The sequence below is a fragment of the Leuresthes tenuis genome, unplaced genomic scaffold (assembly GCF_036924035.1).
Source record: "Leuresthes tenuis unplaced genomic scaffold, fLeuTen1.0.hap1 SCAF_15, whole genome shotgun sequence".
Lineage (NCBI taxonomy): Eukaryota > Metazoa > Chordata > Actinopteri > Atheriniformes > Atherinopsidae > Leuresthes > Leuresthes tenuis.
Window position 1 is genome coordinate 29,627,097 of NW_027325369.1, and position 20,786 is coordinate 29,647,882.

The 20,786-nt window shown below is 40.3% G+C and overlaps 1 protein-coding gene across 2 annotated transcripts in view; it reads right to left on the bottom strand.

Moving 5' to 3' along the window:
* Window positions 1–303: 303 nt before the first annotated feature.
* The window catches only part of sobpa (sine oculis binding protein homolog (Drosophila) a), a 51,902-nt gene continuing 31,419 nt past the window's right edge, over window positions 304–20,786 (bottom strand). The window contains exons 5-7 of one of the 2 annotated variants that reach the window (XM_072365915.1): window positions 18,120–18,215; window positions 7,788–9,831; window positions 304–4,872 (exon numbers count right to left, since the gene is read on the bottom strand). In XM_072365915.1, the coding sequence (XP_072222016.1) occupies window positions 7,789–9,831; window positions 18,120–18,215 (2,139 nt within the window). In that variant the 3' untranslated portion in view covers window positions 304–4,872; window position 7,788. The remainder of the gene's footprint in view (window positions 4,873–7,787; window positions 9,832–18,119; window positions 18,216–20,786) is intronic. The other variant, XM_072365916.1, reaches the window with a different exon arrangement.

Here is a 20,786-nt window from a genome sequence, read left to right on the forward strand (position 1 = left end):
TTTAGGAACTCCCAAATGAAGTCAAAAGCTTCCATTTTAGCGTCTGAAGTTAAATTTAGAGATTTAGAGACGTGTTTAAATAAATCATCCTGATGTAGAGGCCTGCCTCATTTAAATGACAGTATTTCTTTACAGATGTCAGTTAAAAGATATGAGATGAGGTTTTTTAAAAAAGCTCCTGATAAAGAATTTGAGGTTTTCTATGGTTTGATATTGTCACTTATAATACTTACACTGTTTTCTGACAGTTCTTGGTACATGTACACAGAAATATCTGAAACAGAGTTGTGTGTGCCTCTTATTTATTTGTCTTAATGGGCAATTCACTAAATAAAACAAATACTGTTACAACACAAAAACTGATTATTTTTCCAAAGCAATTTTGGCCACATGTTATGTACATGTTACAACGTCATAATAAAAAGTCTTCCTCATGTCAATGTTTTCTCCATTTTAATAATTAAAAAAGTATGTTGCCGTTCACCAGGCATTTACATTGCTCAGGTCAAACCACCTTCACTTTTCTCATTATTTGCAAAAGCAAAACTTGTCAACAATAAATAATACTATAAAATGTACACAAAAAGATTGACAGTCCACCACGAGATAAAACGTTGAACAGATTGGATGTTTAGGGAGAGGGAAGTTGGGAGAAGGGTTATCTTCTTAGCAAAAAAGTGACGGTCCATACAAGTTACAGAAAAAGCTGATCATCTATACATTAACACTAGCAAGATAACAAAGTTGTTGTTTCTGGTATATTTAATTTTGTACAAAGAAAGGACAGTTGTTTTTACAAGTGTGTATCATTGTCTTAACTGTGGAGATTATACAAGCAAGAGTTAAGGCAACTTCTCTGTTGTTTTTGAAAAGTAACATGTAGTCGTATCATGATTTATTCTGTCTGAGGACCACTTGTTTCTATTCAGTTTGGAGTTAGTTGTCTTTGCATAATCCAGGCTGCTGACCAGGCCTGTAGTCCATCATCAAAAAAAGGAATGCTGGAGATTTGTCACATGTTTGGTTGACATAATAAAGGCCGATTCATTAGTTCAGGATTTCCAAGTCAGAGTTAAGCTTCCATCTGTCCAGTGTCTACTGCAGGCATGGACAGTAAACTGTTTGTCACGCTAGTAGAGCTCAGAGCAGGTTTGAAACAGTCATAACTGGACATGTTATAGTTTTAGTCTGTGTAAAGGTGCCAAGTAGGAGACAAAAGTAAAAGTTCTCATCAAAATCAAGACCTCAGGTTAAGTCAAGGGGCTCAAATAGTTGGACTAAGTTTGAATTTGTGGCAAAAAAACAAGAGGGTCAAGCAAACTCCACCAAAAGCCATATCATTTGCTTCCTTTAGAGTGAATTTAACAGAATAATTAAAAAGAAATAAGATCAGCCAAGAATACCAGTAAACTCAGCCAGTAATTTGTTAGTCCAGCTTTTGCTAAGCGAGCAGATAGCTTAGCTTTTGCTTTGCTAGCTTAAATTAGCCAGGTCTCCAGTCTTTATCCTGATCCAATCTAAGCATCTGCTAACTTTAGCTTATGGCGTGACAATTAAAAAAAAAAGAATTTCCTATAAAGTTTTGGCCATACATTATAAATATTGTGGGCATAAACTAAATATTTAGTCCTGAGGGTGCCACAAAAGACATTAGCACCTTTTTGTACCTTTGCTAGCAATAATGAACTGAGAAATCTCTATTTTAAGTTCTCACATTGATGGTAATATACTGCCATTTATCACAAATCAAGCAGAGAACATCCATTTGACTGGATTCACTCGTGCATTTTAGGCTTTTTTGGTCTTGCTTCCCACTGGGGTGACAATGTGTGCTGTGTTGCAAGTGTTTCTTGACTTTAAAAGCAGAGAAAAGATCAACTTTTTCAAGCTGCAGTGCTGGCACCAACAAATACAATTTTTTCTTTTATACAGAATTGTGACGGATTGTTGCTACAACTACATTGTCCAAGAGCTAATGCATAGAGTCGCTGTAAATCCTGCCTTAGCATTAGCTTTTAAGTTTTAAATAGTGAAATGGTGTATTTCTGCATTATATTAAATATGAAGTCAACCACAAACTTTTTCTGAACCTATCAAAGCTAACTGAAGAAAATTGTTTTACAAAACCCTTACCAAACACTACATGAAGTCAAAAGTAAACTAAATGATGATATTTGAACCAGACGTTGGAGCTGGAGAGTAATGGCTGAAACCTGAAGGGATAAAATAAGTGTTTTTGAGGCGTACGTCTTCATAATTGCAGAACTATCTACAAAATGATGACTGGTCAAAATGAGTCAAGATAAAAAATTAAATAATGACTTGAGGGAGAAAAATGTGGTTAATTTAGTGTTCATGAGAGAAGCTGATGCCTTTTGAATGGGGGTATATTGGATCCAGAGATGTTTTGGAGCCTGTGCAAAGCTGCCATCAATGATATTGGACTTGGACCAAAGATGATGTCAAACTTTCAAATTTCTAAGTCCTGTATCCAAGCGTGTTGTGAATATTGTTGCTTGCGCTTAAGCAGAGGCACAATATTTCTATTACTTATAACAACAAAGCACATTGTGCACTCATTTCATGCCAGGATATTTAAATTAAATGGCAGCATTTCACATCCCGCTCATAAATCACTTTAAATCAGAACCTCTTGTTCTATGACATAAACTCTAATTCATGAAATAATGTATGTATGTATATCTCAGAACATATTACAGAAAGGAATATCTTCACTTAAGAAAATGCAAGTCAACAGACGAGAGAGAAAATGCTTAAAAGCACCATTTTCACCTCTTTAGATTGCAGAGAAGAAAAGCAGAGGCAGTGAAGCGCTTAAAGTGACACCAAAGCTGCATGCTGATCCTAAATGGCTGACTAACAGGCAGCAGATAAGGTTGCACACTGCTTATTCTGAGTCAACACTGTGTAATCTCAGCTGGGCTCTCTACTTGCACCTGCCTCACAAACAGAGTTTAATTTACTAACCAGGTCTGACATGAGTATGTATGCCTGTTGTGTGTGAATAAGTGCATGTGTAAAGTTTGGGCCTCGTTTGGACTCTAATAACTCAGTGTCTCACTATGACATAATGAAGTAAAACAACGGCTGCAGGACAAACACTGACATAGGGAGAGTTCTCAATGTTAGTATGCATCTTTTTGCATTGTCTCTTCTTAGTTTACAAATCTTACGGATCTTTTTGGACTGTATTAAACAAAAATGTGTTAGCAATAATACTGCTTTTAACTTCCTCTTATATGTTGCTGTATCTTGCATTCCTTTGCAAGTTAAGTGCTTGTTCTTTTGGCAATAACAAAATTATCTGGTCCAGGCGTCAGTTTGAAATGTTTTGTCTCAACACTCCAGATGCCTTTGGCATATAATAATAACTTGTCTGACACTGGTGCAACAAACTCCCTCCATAGGAGTAAACTAAATGCTGGCTTTGTTTGACTGGGCCCCAGCTCACAGCGTAACTGGATCAGCTCGAGCTGGAGGGGTGACAGTTGTGATGTATGTATTTTAACTGGAGATAGGCGCGGCACACAGAGCGTAACACTGAGTCTGTGGTAACACTGGCTTAGGTATTTGGCAAAGAAAATTAAGTAACTTGTGGACCAGAAATAGAAAATGTGAACCAAATTCTTTGTCTTACTGCAGCATGTTTTCTCTCAGTCCCACAAGAACAATTTATGGAAGAGCTGACTTCCGTCTGCCTCCTCTAAATTCACCGCTGTCAGTCTCAAACAAACCCATGACAGGAACATCACTGCTAATGTATTATGGAAGAGATTAAGTACTAGCCTGCAGTAGCAAGTACCTGCTTCAAGTTGGCAGAGTTTCCACACTGCCATGCCATCTCAGTTCTTTTGGTGGAGCAGTAAGCCTGGAAATGTTCTCAAACTGCAGCTCCCTGAAGTTACCAGCATGCCAGAGTGTTGAAGCTCACAGGCAGCGTTTCTTAAAATGTCAGTGAGTGGAATGATTATCATGACGACTCTGTCTCATTTCTGTGCAACGATGCATCTAAATTCAGCAAAGTTGAAGAGAGCGGAAGAGGAGATTACATGATTCCACTCACACACCATTAGCTGCTGGTGAAGGTTAACACTGTGTCCAGTTTGTAGATATTTGATAGAAATAACTCTACACGACTGAGAGCGATTTTATATCCAAGTTTTCCAGCTTCTGATAGAAAGATCAACTTGAATTACCCTTTCAGTCATTTTGCATGAACTGTGATTTTGCTATGAATGCTTGTTTTGAATCAGCCAGAACTCTTGGTGTTTGGTTGGCAAAAGAGAAAAAATAACACTTACTGGAGCAGAAATTTTGTACCTGTGGTTACCACTAATTTCCAAACATAAGCTTTGAGTATTGAGCATAACAGAGTGCTCCACATTAAAAAAAGAGAATAAATAAATAACAGCAAGGACAGAGCTTGCTTTGAAAGTGGAGGGTGGGTAAAGTCTATAGGGGCAGTGTGGGCTTAGAGTCTCTAAAGAGGAGGGGAAGCAGCAAGGGGAACTCCTCCTGTTGCAGAATTAAATTGTCTCAAGCTCAAAAGTCAAAGGTCAAGGGGTCCTGCTGGCCGTGATGTCCAGCCCGTAGAAATTCAGTCCATCAAAGTGTGTCACTCAGACAAAAAGAGTCCTGTTCGCTCCGCTATGATACACAACATCATGTTTTCTTGGACTCTCATCAGTCGTCGAAGGCGATTTGTGGTGCTGGTAGACTGGACGATGTGAGGACAACAACAATGTGTGTGTGTGTGTGTGTGTGTGTGGTAGCAGTTTCAGGTGCTAGGATTTAGAAGTTGGGGGTAGACAAGGGAGTCGTTGATGGCACTGCGGTCCTCCGAGCATCCATCTGCGAAACAGAGGGGGAAGAGAATGACCCTCAGCGTTGGTTACAGTTAGAGTTAACCCGACCACCATCCTTGTCATAGCAGACATGCATTGGAGCAGAATTGAGTTATAGACTGAAATACAGCGCGACTGTGGGAGAAAATATCTCTGTTGGAGATATTTTGGGATTTATTCCCACTCGTTTGAGCAACCAGCATCAGCATCAACAATTTTAGACAAACAGAGAATAAAATATAAAGATTTATCTGACTTGGTGGCATCAATATTGTACAGAAAGGTGAAGGGAAAATATGAGAAATAGCATTCAAATATTTGCATTATCCCACATCAGTAACGACACACATTGTATTGTTAGATGTCTGAAGGTAACAGTACATCAACTCTGTTCATTTCAGCTGCTGCTTCACTCTCAACAGTATTAACAGTGCACGGGGCTCCATTTCCATCTTTTGTCGCTGCTAATTAATCTTATTCAGAGCATTCGCCTCATGTTACCACAACGTGAATTGGTCTTCAAATTGCTCTTGACTACAATTTCATTTAATTAATAACTCAAGGAGTACATCATTAAATTTAGCATTAATGTGCTGAATAAATCCTTTGACATGAAAGACTTCCCATTTCCATTCTGGAGCTCAAAGAGGTAATCTCAATGTCACACTAAAGCACGTGTGACATGTGTGTTTGGTAAGTTAATGTGTTGACCAAACACGATACAGAGAGCGCTTCATAAATATTAAAAAACAAAAGTGACTGCCATGGATTCCTTTTTAAAAGTTACAGTTTGGGCTCGATCTATTTGCTTATCAGATACCAAGTCTCAACCCCTTTAGAGTCTGCTCCTCCAGGTGACTTTTAAACACATCTTCTGCACACCATCTATCAAAGTGAATGCTCAGTGACATGCACTCTGACATTACTGTGTGGTAATAACTCAAATGATGATTCTCTGACCTCTTTCAGACTCTCTGTGTGAGGTCACATTGTGTCTACCCTTGAATCAAGCATCGCATTGTGAGACTCTGATTAAGTGATCAACCTTATTATTACATATCAAAATGCTAAAACTTTCCAGATTTGTAGATTATACAGTAAGACTACGCATAAAGAGCAAACAGCTCATTAAATAATGTTTTATAGATGAAGGAAATCATTTTGAGCAGTTCAAAGATACATTGTGGGGGGTGAGGAACATTTTAAATATCAAAAGCGAGTGTTAATTTGATTGGCACCCTACTATGAACTGCAAAATCTCAGTGAAAAAAAAATCTGAATGCAGTCATAATTACGGTCGTGAAAAAGACAGCGTGCCATCTTTCACATCTGAGGTTTTACATTCCAGGTCTTGAAAAAATCATCTGGTCCTTACCGGGTCTTAAAGTTAGGTAAATACTCAGATGAACAACAACACATTACATATTGCACTGTGTCATCATTTATTTAACAAAAACTAAGTGAAAATGTAGAAGCTGTGTGTGAAAAATTTGATTTATCCTTAGAGATTCCATAAGAATTAAGAGGGTAAGTAGCAGCCAGATGCTGCTCATCAAACACACTTGAATTATTTATCATCAGTCAGTGTGAGCACCTCTAGAAAAGCAGAAGTTTTGCTGCTCTGCAGCATTCAGGTGTGTGTTAACACGATGCCAAGGAGGAAAGACATCAGCAGTGATCTTAGAGAAGCAACTGTTGCTGCCCATCAATCTGGGAAGGGTTATAAGGCCATTTCCAAACTATGTGGAGTCCGTTATTCTACAGAGAGAAAGATTATTGACAAGTGGAAAACATTCAGGACAGCTGTCAATCTTCCCAGGAGTGGACGTCCCAGCAAGTTCACCCCAAGGTGAAAAAGCCAAGAGCTACATCTCAGACTCTACAGGCCTCAGTTAGCATGTTAAAGGTTAAAGTTCATGACAGCACAGTTAGAAAAAGACTGAACAAGGATGGCTTGTTTTGAAGGGCTGCAGGAGAAAGCCTCTTCTCTCTAAAAAGAACATGGCAGCACAGCTTAGGTTTGCAAAGCTGCATCTGAACAAAGCACAAGACTTCTGGAACAATGTCCTTTGGACAGACCAGAGCAAAGTGGAGATGTTTGGTCATAATGCACAGCAGCACGTTTGGAGGAAACCAAACACAGCATATCAGCACAAACACCTCATACCAGCTGTCAAGCACGGTGGTGGAGGGCTGATGATCTGGGCTTGTTCTACAGCCACAGGACCTGGGCACCTTGCAGTCATTGAGTCCACCATGAACTCCTCTGGATACCAAAGTATTCTAGAGTCAAATGTGAGGCCATCTGTCCCACAGCTAAAGCTGGGCTGAAACTGGCTCATCAACAGGACAAAGATCCCAAACACAGCAGCAGATCTACAGCAGAATGTGTGAAAAAGAAAAGAATCAAGGTGTTGCAATGGTCCAGACAGAGTCCAGACCTCAGTCTGACTGAAATGCTGTGGTGGGACCTTAAGAGAGCTGTGCAGAAACCAATGCTGCAAACCTCAATGAGCTGAAGCAACGCTGGAAAGAAGAGTGGGCCAAGATTCCTCCACAACCATGTGAGAGACTGACAACGTCACACAGAAAACCATTACTTCAACTTATTGCTGCTAAAGGTCCTTCCAACAAGCTGTTGATAGTCATGATCCCGCCAAATAAGCCAGTGCTGGTGGAAAAAGAGTTTATCCATCTTCCGCTTGCATGAATCATGAGTTCACTTAGTTTTTCTGTATTTTGTCTTAGGTTTTTTAAACAAATAATTACATATGTTTTTCATCTGAGGCTGTATTTACATAATTTCAAGACCAGGTAAGGACCGGGGGATTATTTTTGATAAATGCATCTTAAAGTTGAAAGGATGAAGTTTGTCTTTTGTAATTGAATAGTGTTACTGGGATGGCCCTCAGGTGAACCCACCTCATTTGTTTTGATTGCGGATTCGCAGACACCTCCTCTTCAGCGGTGGCTCTAGCTCTGGGCTCCCAGCCGCTGATAGTGGTGCACTGATGGAGCAGGACAGGATGGCCGTCTTGTCAGCAGTGGGCTTTGGCACAGGCTGGATGACAACACAGCCTCCAGCTGACAGCAGTGGCAGAGCGTAGGCATGCTCACCCTCCTCCATACTGGAGTCAGGATCTGGCTTGCCCTCCACTGCGTCCCCTTTCTCATCTTGTGGTGAAATCCGTTTCCCTGGTTCCCGTTCACCCACGGAACAGTTGTTTTCTTTCAGTGCCTCGTGCTCCAGATCACCGTTGGCTTGCCGATCCTCTGCCTCCTCCTCTCCTCCATCCCTGTCTCCTTTTCGGTCTGGGCACGACTCAAATGTAGGAGTGAGAAGTGAATGCCATCCTGTGCCATTGACTATTACATTACACATGGCAGCAGGGCTGGTCTGGAGCTGGGGCAGGTGCTGGGTCCGTACCAAACTGGGCAAGGGTACTGTGGTGAGGTTGGGGATACAGGGATTCAGCTGGCTCACTGGAGGATCAGACTTGTTGGAGGGGGTGTTGTTGCTCGAAGGTGGAGCTGGTGATTTTACTGTGTTATGGTTTTTGAACCCCTCAAGTTCAGTAGTATTGCCCTGTGGGAGGAGAGTCCTTTCTCCGCTCTCACCCTTACCTTCCCTCCCCAAACCAGCAGCTGGTGGAGACCTTGACTCAGCCTCTGCCTCCACTTTGACCTGGACTCCAGGTAGCATCCTATGAATTACCTGCTGTTGGCATGGCCTTTGGGCCACAGTTAGATCAATTACTCCATCTATCAAGCCAGCACCACCAGTTAGACAAATGTTGCCTGAACTGTCCTCTGCCTTCACAGTCAAGTCCACTAATGTTGTCCTGCTCCTGTCTGACCGTAGAGGAGAGACACGCTCGCCACCAGCTGGCTCTATCTTTTGCTCCCCTCTGTCACCCCCAGAGGAACCCGAAGAATGAGGCCTAGAGGCTGATGTCTCAGAGGACTCAGGAGCTCTGTACACAGAGCCAGTGCTTTCTGGTTGGTCCCTTGAAGTTTTTTTGGAGTTGAAGGGGATTGGGATTGGAATAGGGATCGGGACTGGGAGAGGTACAATGACAGGATATGGGACCAAGAGAGTTGGTGGGGGTACCAATGGAGCCAAGGATGGCATGCTAAAGTTCATCATTGGGGGCAAGGGGATGGGTCCATTATGCATCATGTTGACAGGGGGGAAAGGGGGCAGGCCTGGCATGGGGAGACCGGGGTGTGGTGGGATCAGACCGTTGTGATTAGATGAGGGATGGACATGTGGAGACATGAGAGGCCTGTGCATTGGACTTGATGCTGGACCAAGGGTCCTTGGAGGAGGTGGTGGACCAATACCAGGGATTATGGGGTTTGACAGTGGGCTGTTAGGCCCTGCTGGGTGGACAGAAGGGCGAAGGAATGATGGCCGGATATGCTGCATCATTTGATGCTCCATGAACAGAGGCAGGGGCATGGGTCCTCGGGGTGTCATCACCATGGGTGGACTACCAGAGGGAACTCCAACAGGTGGGTGCAAAGTAGGAACAGGCGGCGGGGGGAGTGTTGGGCTCTCATGAGGTCTGGGTGTGGGAATTTTGGCTGAACTGGACGAGGAGGGGGAGCAGACAGCAGCTGTGTCTGAGGGTGAGGTGGCAGAGGAAGTGGAGGGGGCCAAGCCAGAGGTGCTGGAATGTGCCCCTGGTGAGGGAGCTTTACGCCGAAGATCTGTTAACGGCGTTCCCCAGGATTCAGGAGTGAGCAGCTGCATCCCTCCACCGCAATCCGGCTTACCCTCCCCACCAGCCATGTGTCCAGGGTTACACAGTGCTCCAGGCAAGGCAGCCTGGGTCTCCTTGTAGAAAATGTCCATCTTATATTGGTTCAGGCATTTGGCACTGCAGAACTGCAGCCTCCGCTCCCCAGCACCAAAGTCCAGGTACTCCTTAGTGTGGCGAATATGTTTGCACCAGTCACACACCTGCAAGAAAAGACACACATAACATACAACATTTAGTTTCAAGTGTCCTTAAAAACGAAAAGCCATCTGAAGATGAGCCAACATAAAGAAGATTCCTTTAAACCAAAATCTACATAATTTTATAGCTGCATCAAAATAAAACACTTGACATAAATGCACTTGTTTGTGCTCAGTTTGAATTTCAAATGTGTTTTCTTGACTCAGCATTTCCGGAGGTGAATCTACACCTAATGACATTCTGCTGTTAAATGCGGCTGAAGGGACTTTGCCTTGAATGATTTGTCAAAACAAGGAATTCTCATTTACACCTTCTGTTGGCATTAAAAACCCTCAGTCTCAGGAGACCAGTGCTTCAAGCACAACAAACATGACAATTTCCCTCAAATGGCCTTTCACAGTTTGGTATTAAACTGTGCACCAAATAGTAATCTGATACAGTGTAATGATGATAAATGATAATGAGCTTTCAAGGTACTTTGAGTGCTGCAGTGATTTACATTACAGTAAATATCTTCACAGGTATCAGGTGACTGTGAAAGCTTTGTGCCAAACTTTCAGATTTCCTAATATAAGCTCCAAAGCTCAGAGCAAAAACACATATTTGCTAAATACTAATATTCAATATGCTGTTGTTTGTGATTTTCACAGAACTGGCTGTAAGTCTAATATCCTGGTGAGTAAGTATAGCAGGGAGTTTTATCTAAATACATTGCTTACCTAATGAATTAATGATGACAGTGAACACACACTCTTAAAAAGGATACTCTACAAACATACACAATTAGCACATATAGTGTTGAAATCCATTCTGTTTTAAAAGCATTGAGCTGCCACGTGAGACCGAGGACAACGTCCAAGAAAGAACATTCATCAACGCACAATCACCTCAAAAGACCAGAATGCAAAGCAGTCTTGGTTCCATTAGAAATATTTCTGTCCTGGGATCTTTTCGTGATTAAAATAAATGTTTCAGTTTGCTCTTTACTCCATGCTGCATCCATTGAAGTGTACATAGAGACACTGTCAAAGAAGGCCTTTGTATTTTGTCTACATAACATAAAAATCAAAAAAGTTGGGATTCTTTTATTAAAGTTTATCCCTGAAAATAGCGAGAGAAGATTAGTTATTTAGTTTTTAAGGGAGGTTTAGAGGGATTCAGCTGGCTCTCTGCAGTATTAGCTTTGATGGAGGGGGTTTGTAGCTGGAAGGTGGAGCGTGATCTTTGGATCATTAAGAACTGCTCCAAAAAACGGGGATTATTCTCTAATGCAAATCACTGCATGGGCTCAGGAACATTTACAGAAATCATTGTCTGTGAATACAGGTCATCCACAAATGCAGGTTAAAGCTCTATCAGGCAGAGAAGAAGCCACATGTGAACATGATCCAGAAACACAGTTGTCTTCTCTGGACTAAAGCTCATTTAAAATGGACTGAGACAAAGTGGAAAACTGCTCTGTGGTCTGGACCTTGTTATCAGCTCTCAGTTCAAAGCCTGACAACGTCTTCTTCAGGGAAGGCCTTGCATATTTCAGCAAGACAATGTTAAACCAGATCCTGCATCTATTCCAACAGCATGTCTTCATAGTAGAAGAGTCCGGGTGCTGGACTGATCTTTCACCACCTGAAAACATTTAAAATACAACAAAAAAGACCCAGGACTGCTGAGCAGCTCGAATCCTTTATCAGACAAGAGTGGGGCAACGTTCCTCTCCCAAAGGTCCAACAGCTGGTCTGCTCAGTTCCAGATGTTTACAGATTGTTGTTAAAAGAAGACGGGATGCTACACAGTGGGAAACACGGACCTGTTCCAACTTTTATGAGACGTGTTGCTGCCAAATTGGAACTGGAGTTGTAAAACAACTTCAGAAAATCAAGAAAACGACCCAAATTTCTACAAGTTGAAATACAGAGTTCCTTTCCTTTTACATACTTCGACTTTTTAAAAACAAATTGTCATGGAACGACCTCTTTGAGTTAAATTATCATTATTAGAAAAGCTTTTACAGTCAAAATGTGGTCAGTGGCTGTAATTACATTTCTGATTAGCTAATTTAGTTTCTATTGTAATCAAATGTTGCTCTTTCAGACAAGATTGCATCTGCACACAGAAAGCAAAGCTAAGCTGGTAAAAACAGGAGGCTAATTTGAAGAGTTGTCTCTTCTTAGCCACTGCAGAGGCACGCTGCTGCACTGTTTAATCAATGTTATACACCTTTCCAGTGCAAATCATGCACATTTTTCTTGGGGGAAGAAAATGAATGTGACCCTGGTAGCGCAGATAGCAGTGGGCGAGCCCTGAACACGGCGTTACTCGTCAGGCCACACACAGCTCACTCTGTCAGCTCATGGAGGAGTGGCAGGTCCTCGCTGGAGATAATTAAGGCATTAATCAGCTGTCAGACCTTTCAGCGACATCCATCCATCACACAGACCCTTTAGCCCCCCCTGCTGCATGTTAATAAGTTCAGGGATGCAAGCGGAAGGTGGATAAACTCCTTTTCCAGCAGCACCGGCTTATTTGGCGGGATCGTGTCTGGCACCAGACTCAGATGGGCTGTTTGGACAGATGCACTGCAGCTCTGGCTGTGAGTTCAAAAGAATACATTGCATGCTGTTCTGCAGCCGTGTTAAACATCTGCTTCTTTGCATAGATTATGAGTTTTAAAATGTCCCACACAGGGGTGGATGATTCCAGAGACTTACATTTTAAAGAAAAAATACTCAGAACGACCTAATATAAGTGAGTAGTTTGGCTTAATCAGCCGGAGAGCATGTCAGAGACTGGACTACACTCTGCGTTGGGCGTGAGTCCCTTTAATTCTACGTGTTTTAACAGCCTCTTTAGTCCCAGCTAATTCAATGAGCCATGACTGAGTAAAAGTCAAAAAGGTGCGCTCCCAAGTTGAGCTTGATAATGGCAGGCCTTGGATATTTTAAATAATAAATGTGCTGGAATTTTTCTCCACGAGGAAAGACAGATGGAGAGCACTTAACGACTTTCTGTAGCGTGAGTGAAATTTCACTGCACATTACACTAATGGAGATGTGCCTTCTCTTTCTCGCTGTCTCCCCACTCCTGCACACAGATGTTTGCAGTTCGATGTAATTATGGTTATTTATTTCCATCGTGGCCAACGAACCGGCATCTGTGGTGTACTTCATCCACTTTGCATTACAACAATTATCATGCTTCTAAACAAGCACAATCACCTCAGCCTCCTCTCACCCTCCGACCTGGCAACCAGAGCAGTAAAATTCAAGAATCCTCAGATCAGACAGCAACTGGTTTAAGTGCATAATGAACAAGTTACTCTCAGGGCGCAGTGGAATGGATGAAGAGCTGCAAACACACAAACAAGAAGAGGTTTGTGGACCAACAGGTTGTGGAGGAAGAAGGAAAAGAAGAGATGTGGTGGATTTAGAGGATGAAGGGGAAGAAGAGGAGGAGGATACAAGCCCTGAAGATGTTCATTCAGCTCATTTATCCTGTCAAAAATAAGTAAAACACAAATAGGACATAAAAGACTTTTATCTTATAGCCGAACATTCTGACTTTGTAAAATCTATGTAATCTTTTGCAGTTTTCTTTAGACAGAGTAGAGGAAAAATGAGAGAATCGTGAAAAGAAAATCACACTTATTAATTTGTTTCAGCTCCTATGGCTGTTATGATAGCTTGGACTTCACTAAATAAATAAAAATAAAACAATAATCTTCATAAATCAGGTTAGAGCTTTGATGTACAGATTTGGAGTCATTTTTGTCATGTTTCATTGGATCTGCATCAAACTAAAGTTCCAGATTGTTGATTCATCACCAAATATCACTTTCATCCCACCATCCACAGCCCACTGTGACCTTCTTTTCTCCTCTTTAGGTGTTAACGATGGTTTAAGTTGGGCTTTCCTGAGTGGAAATCCCATTTCCTTCAGCTTATTTGTTCCAGTTCCATCACAAACATTGACTTTTTTTGTTTCTTTTCTTGTACATTTTCCACTTTCAGACATATTTCTTTGAGTTTTCTGTCTGATTCTGACTCTTTGACATCTTTCTTCGACATGTATGTTTCCTTTTGACAACCTTCTCATTTTGTTTGTACTTGCTCCAAATCTCAGACACAGCTGATTAGGAACAACCAACATCTATTACAGAGGTAAATTACCTTCTTGAAAGACTTTCCTGTCAATCAGCTCATTACGTTCTGCGGGTATTTGTTTTAATTAAAAGGTGATTCCAGATGTTTTCCTCTACTTCATCTGATAAAAAAAGCAAAAAAATGTCAATTTCATTCACATTTTTTAAGGTTTGTCCAACAAAGTCAGACTGTTTAGTGTAATATTTGTGTTTTCTCTCTTTTCTTTTTTAAAATTTATTTTCATAAAACAAAAAAGCTGATGAACATCCTCTGAGCGCGATGATTCCATGATATTTCTGTAATCATCTCATATTAGCTTAAGTGGTTTCATATGAAGGATGAAGAGGTTTCTGAGAAGGTTCAAGAGGAAATGTACATTAGGCTATAAGCTATAGTCCCGACTATTAAGGCAGATTCGTACATATTTTAAACACTTCTTAGACTGCTTGCATAAGCATGATGGAAAGGACACGTGTTTGAAGTAGGGCAGTTGGTTGGTTTTTGGATAAGCTGTCTTACACTCTCGATAAAATCCTGACAACACACCTCAGCCAGCGTCGTTAGGAGCAGAAACACGTGATGCTGCAGCAGGCTGCGGCCTTCATGCAACACGTCCATGGAAAAAAACAAACAACGCAGCGCTTTAACTGAGGTTTACACAGGAAAATTACACTTTGGCAAAGCTCAAAAGGCACCATATGTAATGTGCAGATTCTTTATTATGATTAGCCAAACTGTTAGTTTACAGAGCTCCCATTCATTGCTGTGATGGCTATAATTACCTGGCCATTCAAAAGGGAGACAGATCTGGTTCATCTCCTGTTCCAGTGTTTTATCTTGGCTTCACTGTGTGCCCGACTTCATTAAAATCTGAATGGAGCATAAGGAGTTTAAACTGTAGCTACCCTCCCTGTGAGAATAATGTTATCACAGGCAGCCGTCCCATCACTCATTATGGATGTGACATACAAACACCGTCCTCACTTGGCCAGGTGAAGCTCAACGGCGGTGTTTCACGGCACAGAGTCGTGCACGCTGCTCGCTGAGGATGGAATATCACTGCTGACATGTTTGCGTTTCAACTTTTGCTAAAAGTTGGACGTTTCTGCTTAAAATGACGCGACATCGATCAATAGTGCTCTAAAATCAAACGTCAAAGTTGTTGAGTTTTTCCAAACAGAATAAAATCCCCTCAGCAGCACCTTTAAAGCTCACTCTGAACACCTTATAAGTCATTTGTTTAATCTGGACAAGAATAAGAGCACACCGAGGTTTTAGGGGGATTCCGTGTCAGACTTTTTATTACCAGGGAGCTATTATTTCTTTTCTAGTTGCTTGGCAACCTCATGATGATGTCAAGACTTTTTTAATGGCTCACATAAACCGGGTGCCGATTTTGTTATGTTCAGGCGGTGCTGGCGCTGAGCTAAGATACTGACTTTTAGAAGATGTGAGAAGTGTTGATCTTTAGAGGTGTGCTAAATTATGTGCTGTTTGACCCTGGAGAGAAAAACCAGATGAGAGGGAGGAGATGTGAAGTCATTTCAAGTCCCCATGAAATCAAAGTCTTGTGCTACACCTTTACAACTTGTTTCTCTTCGAGGAAGGACAAAAAGAGTTGCTTTGCTGGTTCGAAAGTTTCAGGAAAGAAAAAATAAAACTACTCACTGTGCAGCTGGAGGCATAAACCGGTTCTGCATTCAATAAAGCACTTCATGAAATGTTTATATCCCTCCCAGTGGGAACTGAATTCAGATGAAGATTTTGTGGTTTTAACTACACGCAGGTAGCTTTAACCACCAAATCTTCAGCACAAGTCATCAAGGTGTATTCAGAAAGAGTATTTCCTTCTGCTTAGTGTTCTGGTCGGTCCTTTTTATAATGGAGTGGACATTAGGACACAAAGATCTGCACGTGATTGGCTTGATTGACAAGTCAAGGAGCCAACATTTGGGTTTCTGTGCAGCACCATTATAGTGGTGCAACTCGGCTGCAGGGAGCAGTGCTCATTCTGGCTCCTAAGCAGAGATGACACGGCAGCTAACTGTGCCAACCACAGAAAAAGATGGATGGAGCTTGTTCAGTATTGTGAAGAGCAGGAGAGGATTGTGGATCCAGGCCAGTAATGGGGCAGACTGGGGTGCTACATACGAGTTTTTTCTTTGAATAAACACTGAACTTCTCCACGCTGCTCCTCATTTAGAAAGGTCAAAGCATTTGTTGTCAGCTGAAGCTTCAGCATCTGGTGATTTATCATCATATTTGATAACAAACATGTTGGTATAAACTGGCTCTCACTCGTGCCTTGTACGGCCCGTTTCACAGTAAAGGTCATTTCTCATAGATGTGGCAGGTTATAACTTCATCAACGAGCTGTTGACATCTTAACTGAATACAGAGAACAGGAACACACAACCAGCTCAGATCATTGTGGTTACTATGTTGTTGGCTTCCTCTTTTACTTATCATTAAGTCAACAAGAGCTTTCAAACAAAAATTAAATCGAACATTTATTAAAGAAATTTACGAGTCTCGTGACTATCTAATTGAATGTGTGACACCTCCAGTAAAGTTTGTATGTGAGTATCTCTTCTATTGCCAGATGTTGATGTTTATTGTTGTTGATGTTGCTCATGTTTTTTTTGGGTTTTTTTTGGGGGGGGGTAGGTATCGTCTTTGACATGCAGCAGTTTAATCAAGTGTAAAATCACATATCTTAGGCTTTACATATTGTTTATAATTTATAATTTGACTATAATTTGATTTATTTATATTGTGTCCATACTGGCTTGTGAAAAAACATCTAAAATCACACAATTGATCAATCTGCTGACATTACATCATCATTTTGAAGAATAAATTAAAGTCTTTAGGTGAGTTAGAGACAGCAGCTTATGGCGTGGTTAATTATAGTCTTTCCTTCTGATCAGGTCTCTTTTGATAAATGTGTGAACATTAGGACTTAAAGATCTGTTTGGTGGAGGTGATTGGCTTGATTGACAACAACAGGAGCCAATGAGAGTGACCGACCATCCTGAGAGACTTCAGGAGGTTGTGTTAAATTGTTTTAATCAGTTTTTACTTTGGCGAACGTTCAATAACGGAGATCCGATCCACTTTGTTAGCTCTTTCTTACCACTGCTTCTCATGTCTCTTTTCTGAACTTTTCAGGTCTCACTTCTGCTGTCATTCTCCTTCCTTCTCCGCTTGTCCAACATGAAGCATCAAATGAAGCCCACCACCAGTGTCTAGACTCTCGTCCTTTCCTATCAACCATCATGGTTCCCACTTAATGCAGCATCAGAGTCTAACTACCAACCTTTATCCCAATTCTCTATACACCATCAATAACTGTGTGTCAACCTTGGTTCCATGGTTTTCTAGTTTTAACAGACTTAAATCAAGCCAAAAATCCTTAACAAATCCCAAACATTGTGTTCTTTTACAAATGTTTGGACCAGAAAAGGAAGACAAAAATTTCTATTTAAGCTAATATTAGTGTTGACGTAAATTAGCTAAATTAGCCAAATTAATAACTAATTATAATAAGCAAGATGGTGCTGACCAAATGCAAAGTAAAGGCTTTAAAACAACAGATCTATAAAACCGCTTCACTGCTGTGTTATCATTGGAAATATGACATAGGCTGCTGTAGAAAGGCCTGTTTAAAACTATGAAAGTTATATTAAAGTTTAAATGCCTTCAAGCTAAAAGTGACCCATAAACTTAAAGTGGCTTGTTAATGCTAGATATTTCATATTTTAATTGTGCTGAAGGCTTCAAAGGTTCAACAGGAACAATATACCCAAAATCCTCAAAAAATATGACTAAACAAATCAAAATAAAGCCAAACAATGCGCCTGTGCCTCTGCATTCCTACAAAACTCAAAGCCACTGATTGAGATATTTAATGAGAATGAGCAAAAGCAAATAAGCATGAAAGAAAGATATGAAATGATTAAACTTAAACGTATGCAAACTTTATGTTCTGCCTCTTTTTGGGGGGCTGAGGATGAGTCAACGTCTGCTGTCACATGTCAGCAAGAAACTACCTAAGACTAAACACTTTTAACCAAAAGCAACATCAAGAAATATTTGAGCAGAAGTCTTCAGGATTGAGCTATCTGGTGTTAAATGGTCGTGGTCCTTACAAGCACGTCGCTGTTTGTCTTGTAGACAAGCCTGGGCGTGTCCTGAGTAAAGCTGATCTGGGGTAATTTCCCACCGAGGCCATCGTCGTCTCGCGCCTGGGGGGGAGAAATAATGGCTTCTTTTTACGGATGGACAAAATAAACAGGTGAACAAAGGCAACAAGGAAACTGAGAAATGGAAAACAACAGTGACAAAGAGGAACAGAAATGGTGACTAAAAAGGGTTTGAGGACAAATCAATCAACAGGATTATCTGAAACAATAGAGTCCGCAAACATTAGCTCTTTAAAACAGGCGTGTTTATTTTCAAGACTTATTTATCAAAGGTTAAACAGAAAAATGGACACTTCTGTGATTAGAAAACAGTATGAAAAGGAAAATATAACATTTGCATGAATAATTTAAGATGTACTGAGTGCCCTGAAGTCTGAATGAGCTCAGATATTTAATTTGAAGTCAAGCTTGCTTATTTATTCATTTACTCTCAAGGTGAACCAAATTAACTTGCTTTATTTTTTTAAGAAAATGTGAATGTTGGTATGAAATAACTAATGTAAAACTTCATGAACTCAACAGGAAATTTGAGGCTGAACACAAAGTTTAGAAGGATCTATCGGTAGAAATGCACATAATAACCATATTTACGTTACTGCCATGGTGGTGGAAACAGCTACCAAATGCTGAGTTTAGAGAATATCTCCCCTTTTAACACCTCTAACATGAAAAACTCGCACTTACTTTGCACTCATTTGCTTGTTCTACTAGTACTGTACTAGTAGTACAATAGATTGAGCACTTAATGCTAATGTCATGGTGTCTTTTTTCATGATAAAGCTCACTCAAATTAATGTTTACTTCTTTTTTAATGTAGAACTACTTGGAAATATGAATTGTTGCGTTTTTATTACTACAAAACATTGCAGGTCCGTCTCAGTCTGCCATATAGCAACCGAAACTCTACCAAGGGACTTTTTTTTTACCCAGTTACCGCAGTTTCTTCAACAGAGCTGGTATGATGAGGTCAAAATGGGTTTTTTGCAGCTTCAGGACCTTAATTTTCAACACAATCTCAAGGCATGCGTTTAAATAGCACTTGCATTTTAAACTTTTGATGTGTCATTTCACATTGTTGACATACCAAAATAGTAAAGGTTAGGGTACAAGTACAGGGCAGGGAGTCATTCTCTCAAAGTACATATCGCAAAGTCTTTAATTCGTACTCCTCCGAAGTAGCTATCACGAAAAATAGCTGCTGTAGCTAATAGCTACTTCGGAGAAGTACAAATTGGTTCTTTGGTTCAGCTGAAACCCCCAACTCAGTGAGAAGGGATTGGTCAGTTGGTTGTAATCTGGGAGCAATAACCACGATATTAATTTTAAAAAACATAGTAATTCAGCACATATGTGTAACTGTAGCTGAATTCACTGCACAAACATCGTTTTTAAGTGACTTTAATGGTGATTTATGTCAGATGACGCTGCGGTTATAAAAATCAGGATTTTATTAGAGCAGAGTGACAGTCTGGAAATGAAAGTTGACACAATGTCTTAATTATTAACTGTTTTTCAGTCACAATATCTGATTCAACAAGACTTAAAGGGGAGCTTTGCTGAGGATTACCAAGATTTTCTTTAACTTTTCACTGTAGAAATACCAAAAAGGAGCAGACGGACAAAAGCAAGACAACCTTAGTTTTATGTTTTAATTTATTTTCTGTCCTTTATCTCTGTCTTCTATCAGTGGAAGAACATATATGAGCTAAAAAAAGAGCTATTAAAACAGCAGTCGACATCGGAAAGTGGCGAATGGTATGTTGCCCTCGCTGTAGTGGTGTGTGATGCTCCCGTCGTGTGCTACTTCGTTTCCATGAGACATACCACAAAACCCAAGAATATTTCTATTCTTTTATTAAAAACCTGGCTGTAAATCATTTAATGTCAAATAAAATTCAGTAAATAACGAAGTGTTTCTCTCAAAACACATTTTAATACTTCGTTTTTGACGCTACAGCTGAGATCAGCAGCTTTTATAGATATTACAGGAATTAAGTGTCAATACACGTGTTTTTTTAAGCAAAACTCAATGTCACTTGTAATCCAACGTGTTTTCATACATTTTCTTTACTTTTTGTTTTTATTATTACATGATTGTAAAGCTGATTTACTATCTTTTTATTGGTTGCATTAATTTATTAGTAGTAGCCTACATTGTGCTATTTATTTCAGTACTTTAATAACAGTTTTCTAATTTTATTGGGGCACCAATGAAGAGGTTTTATAAAAAGGAGATCTTTGCTGGACTTTATATAATATAACTTCATAATTAATTATATTATGAAACACGTACAGAATGTAGAAAGATGGACTGATTACATTAAATACTGGACACAGTAGAAGTAATTTTAAAAGTCTTTTTCTGAGGTTCCTCATTAATCTGACTTGTGATAAAAATGAAAAAGATTACCCGAAAGTCCTTTTACTGCTCAGCTCTTTATGATCTGAACGACAGAGAATGAAGTTGGAATAAATGTGTTTAAAGATGAAGGCTGTCCCATCTTAACAGACGGCAACACCATTAATTGATTAAAGATTGAAAGAGACTTCGGTCGGGAATCGTCTTTGACATGCAGCAGTTTAATCAAGTGTAAAATCACATATCTTAGGCTT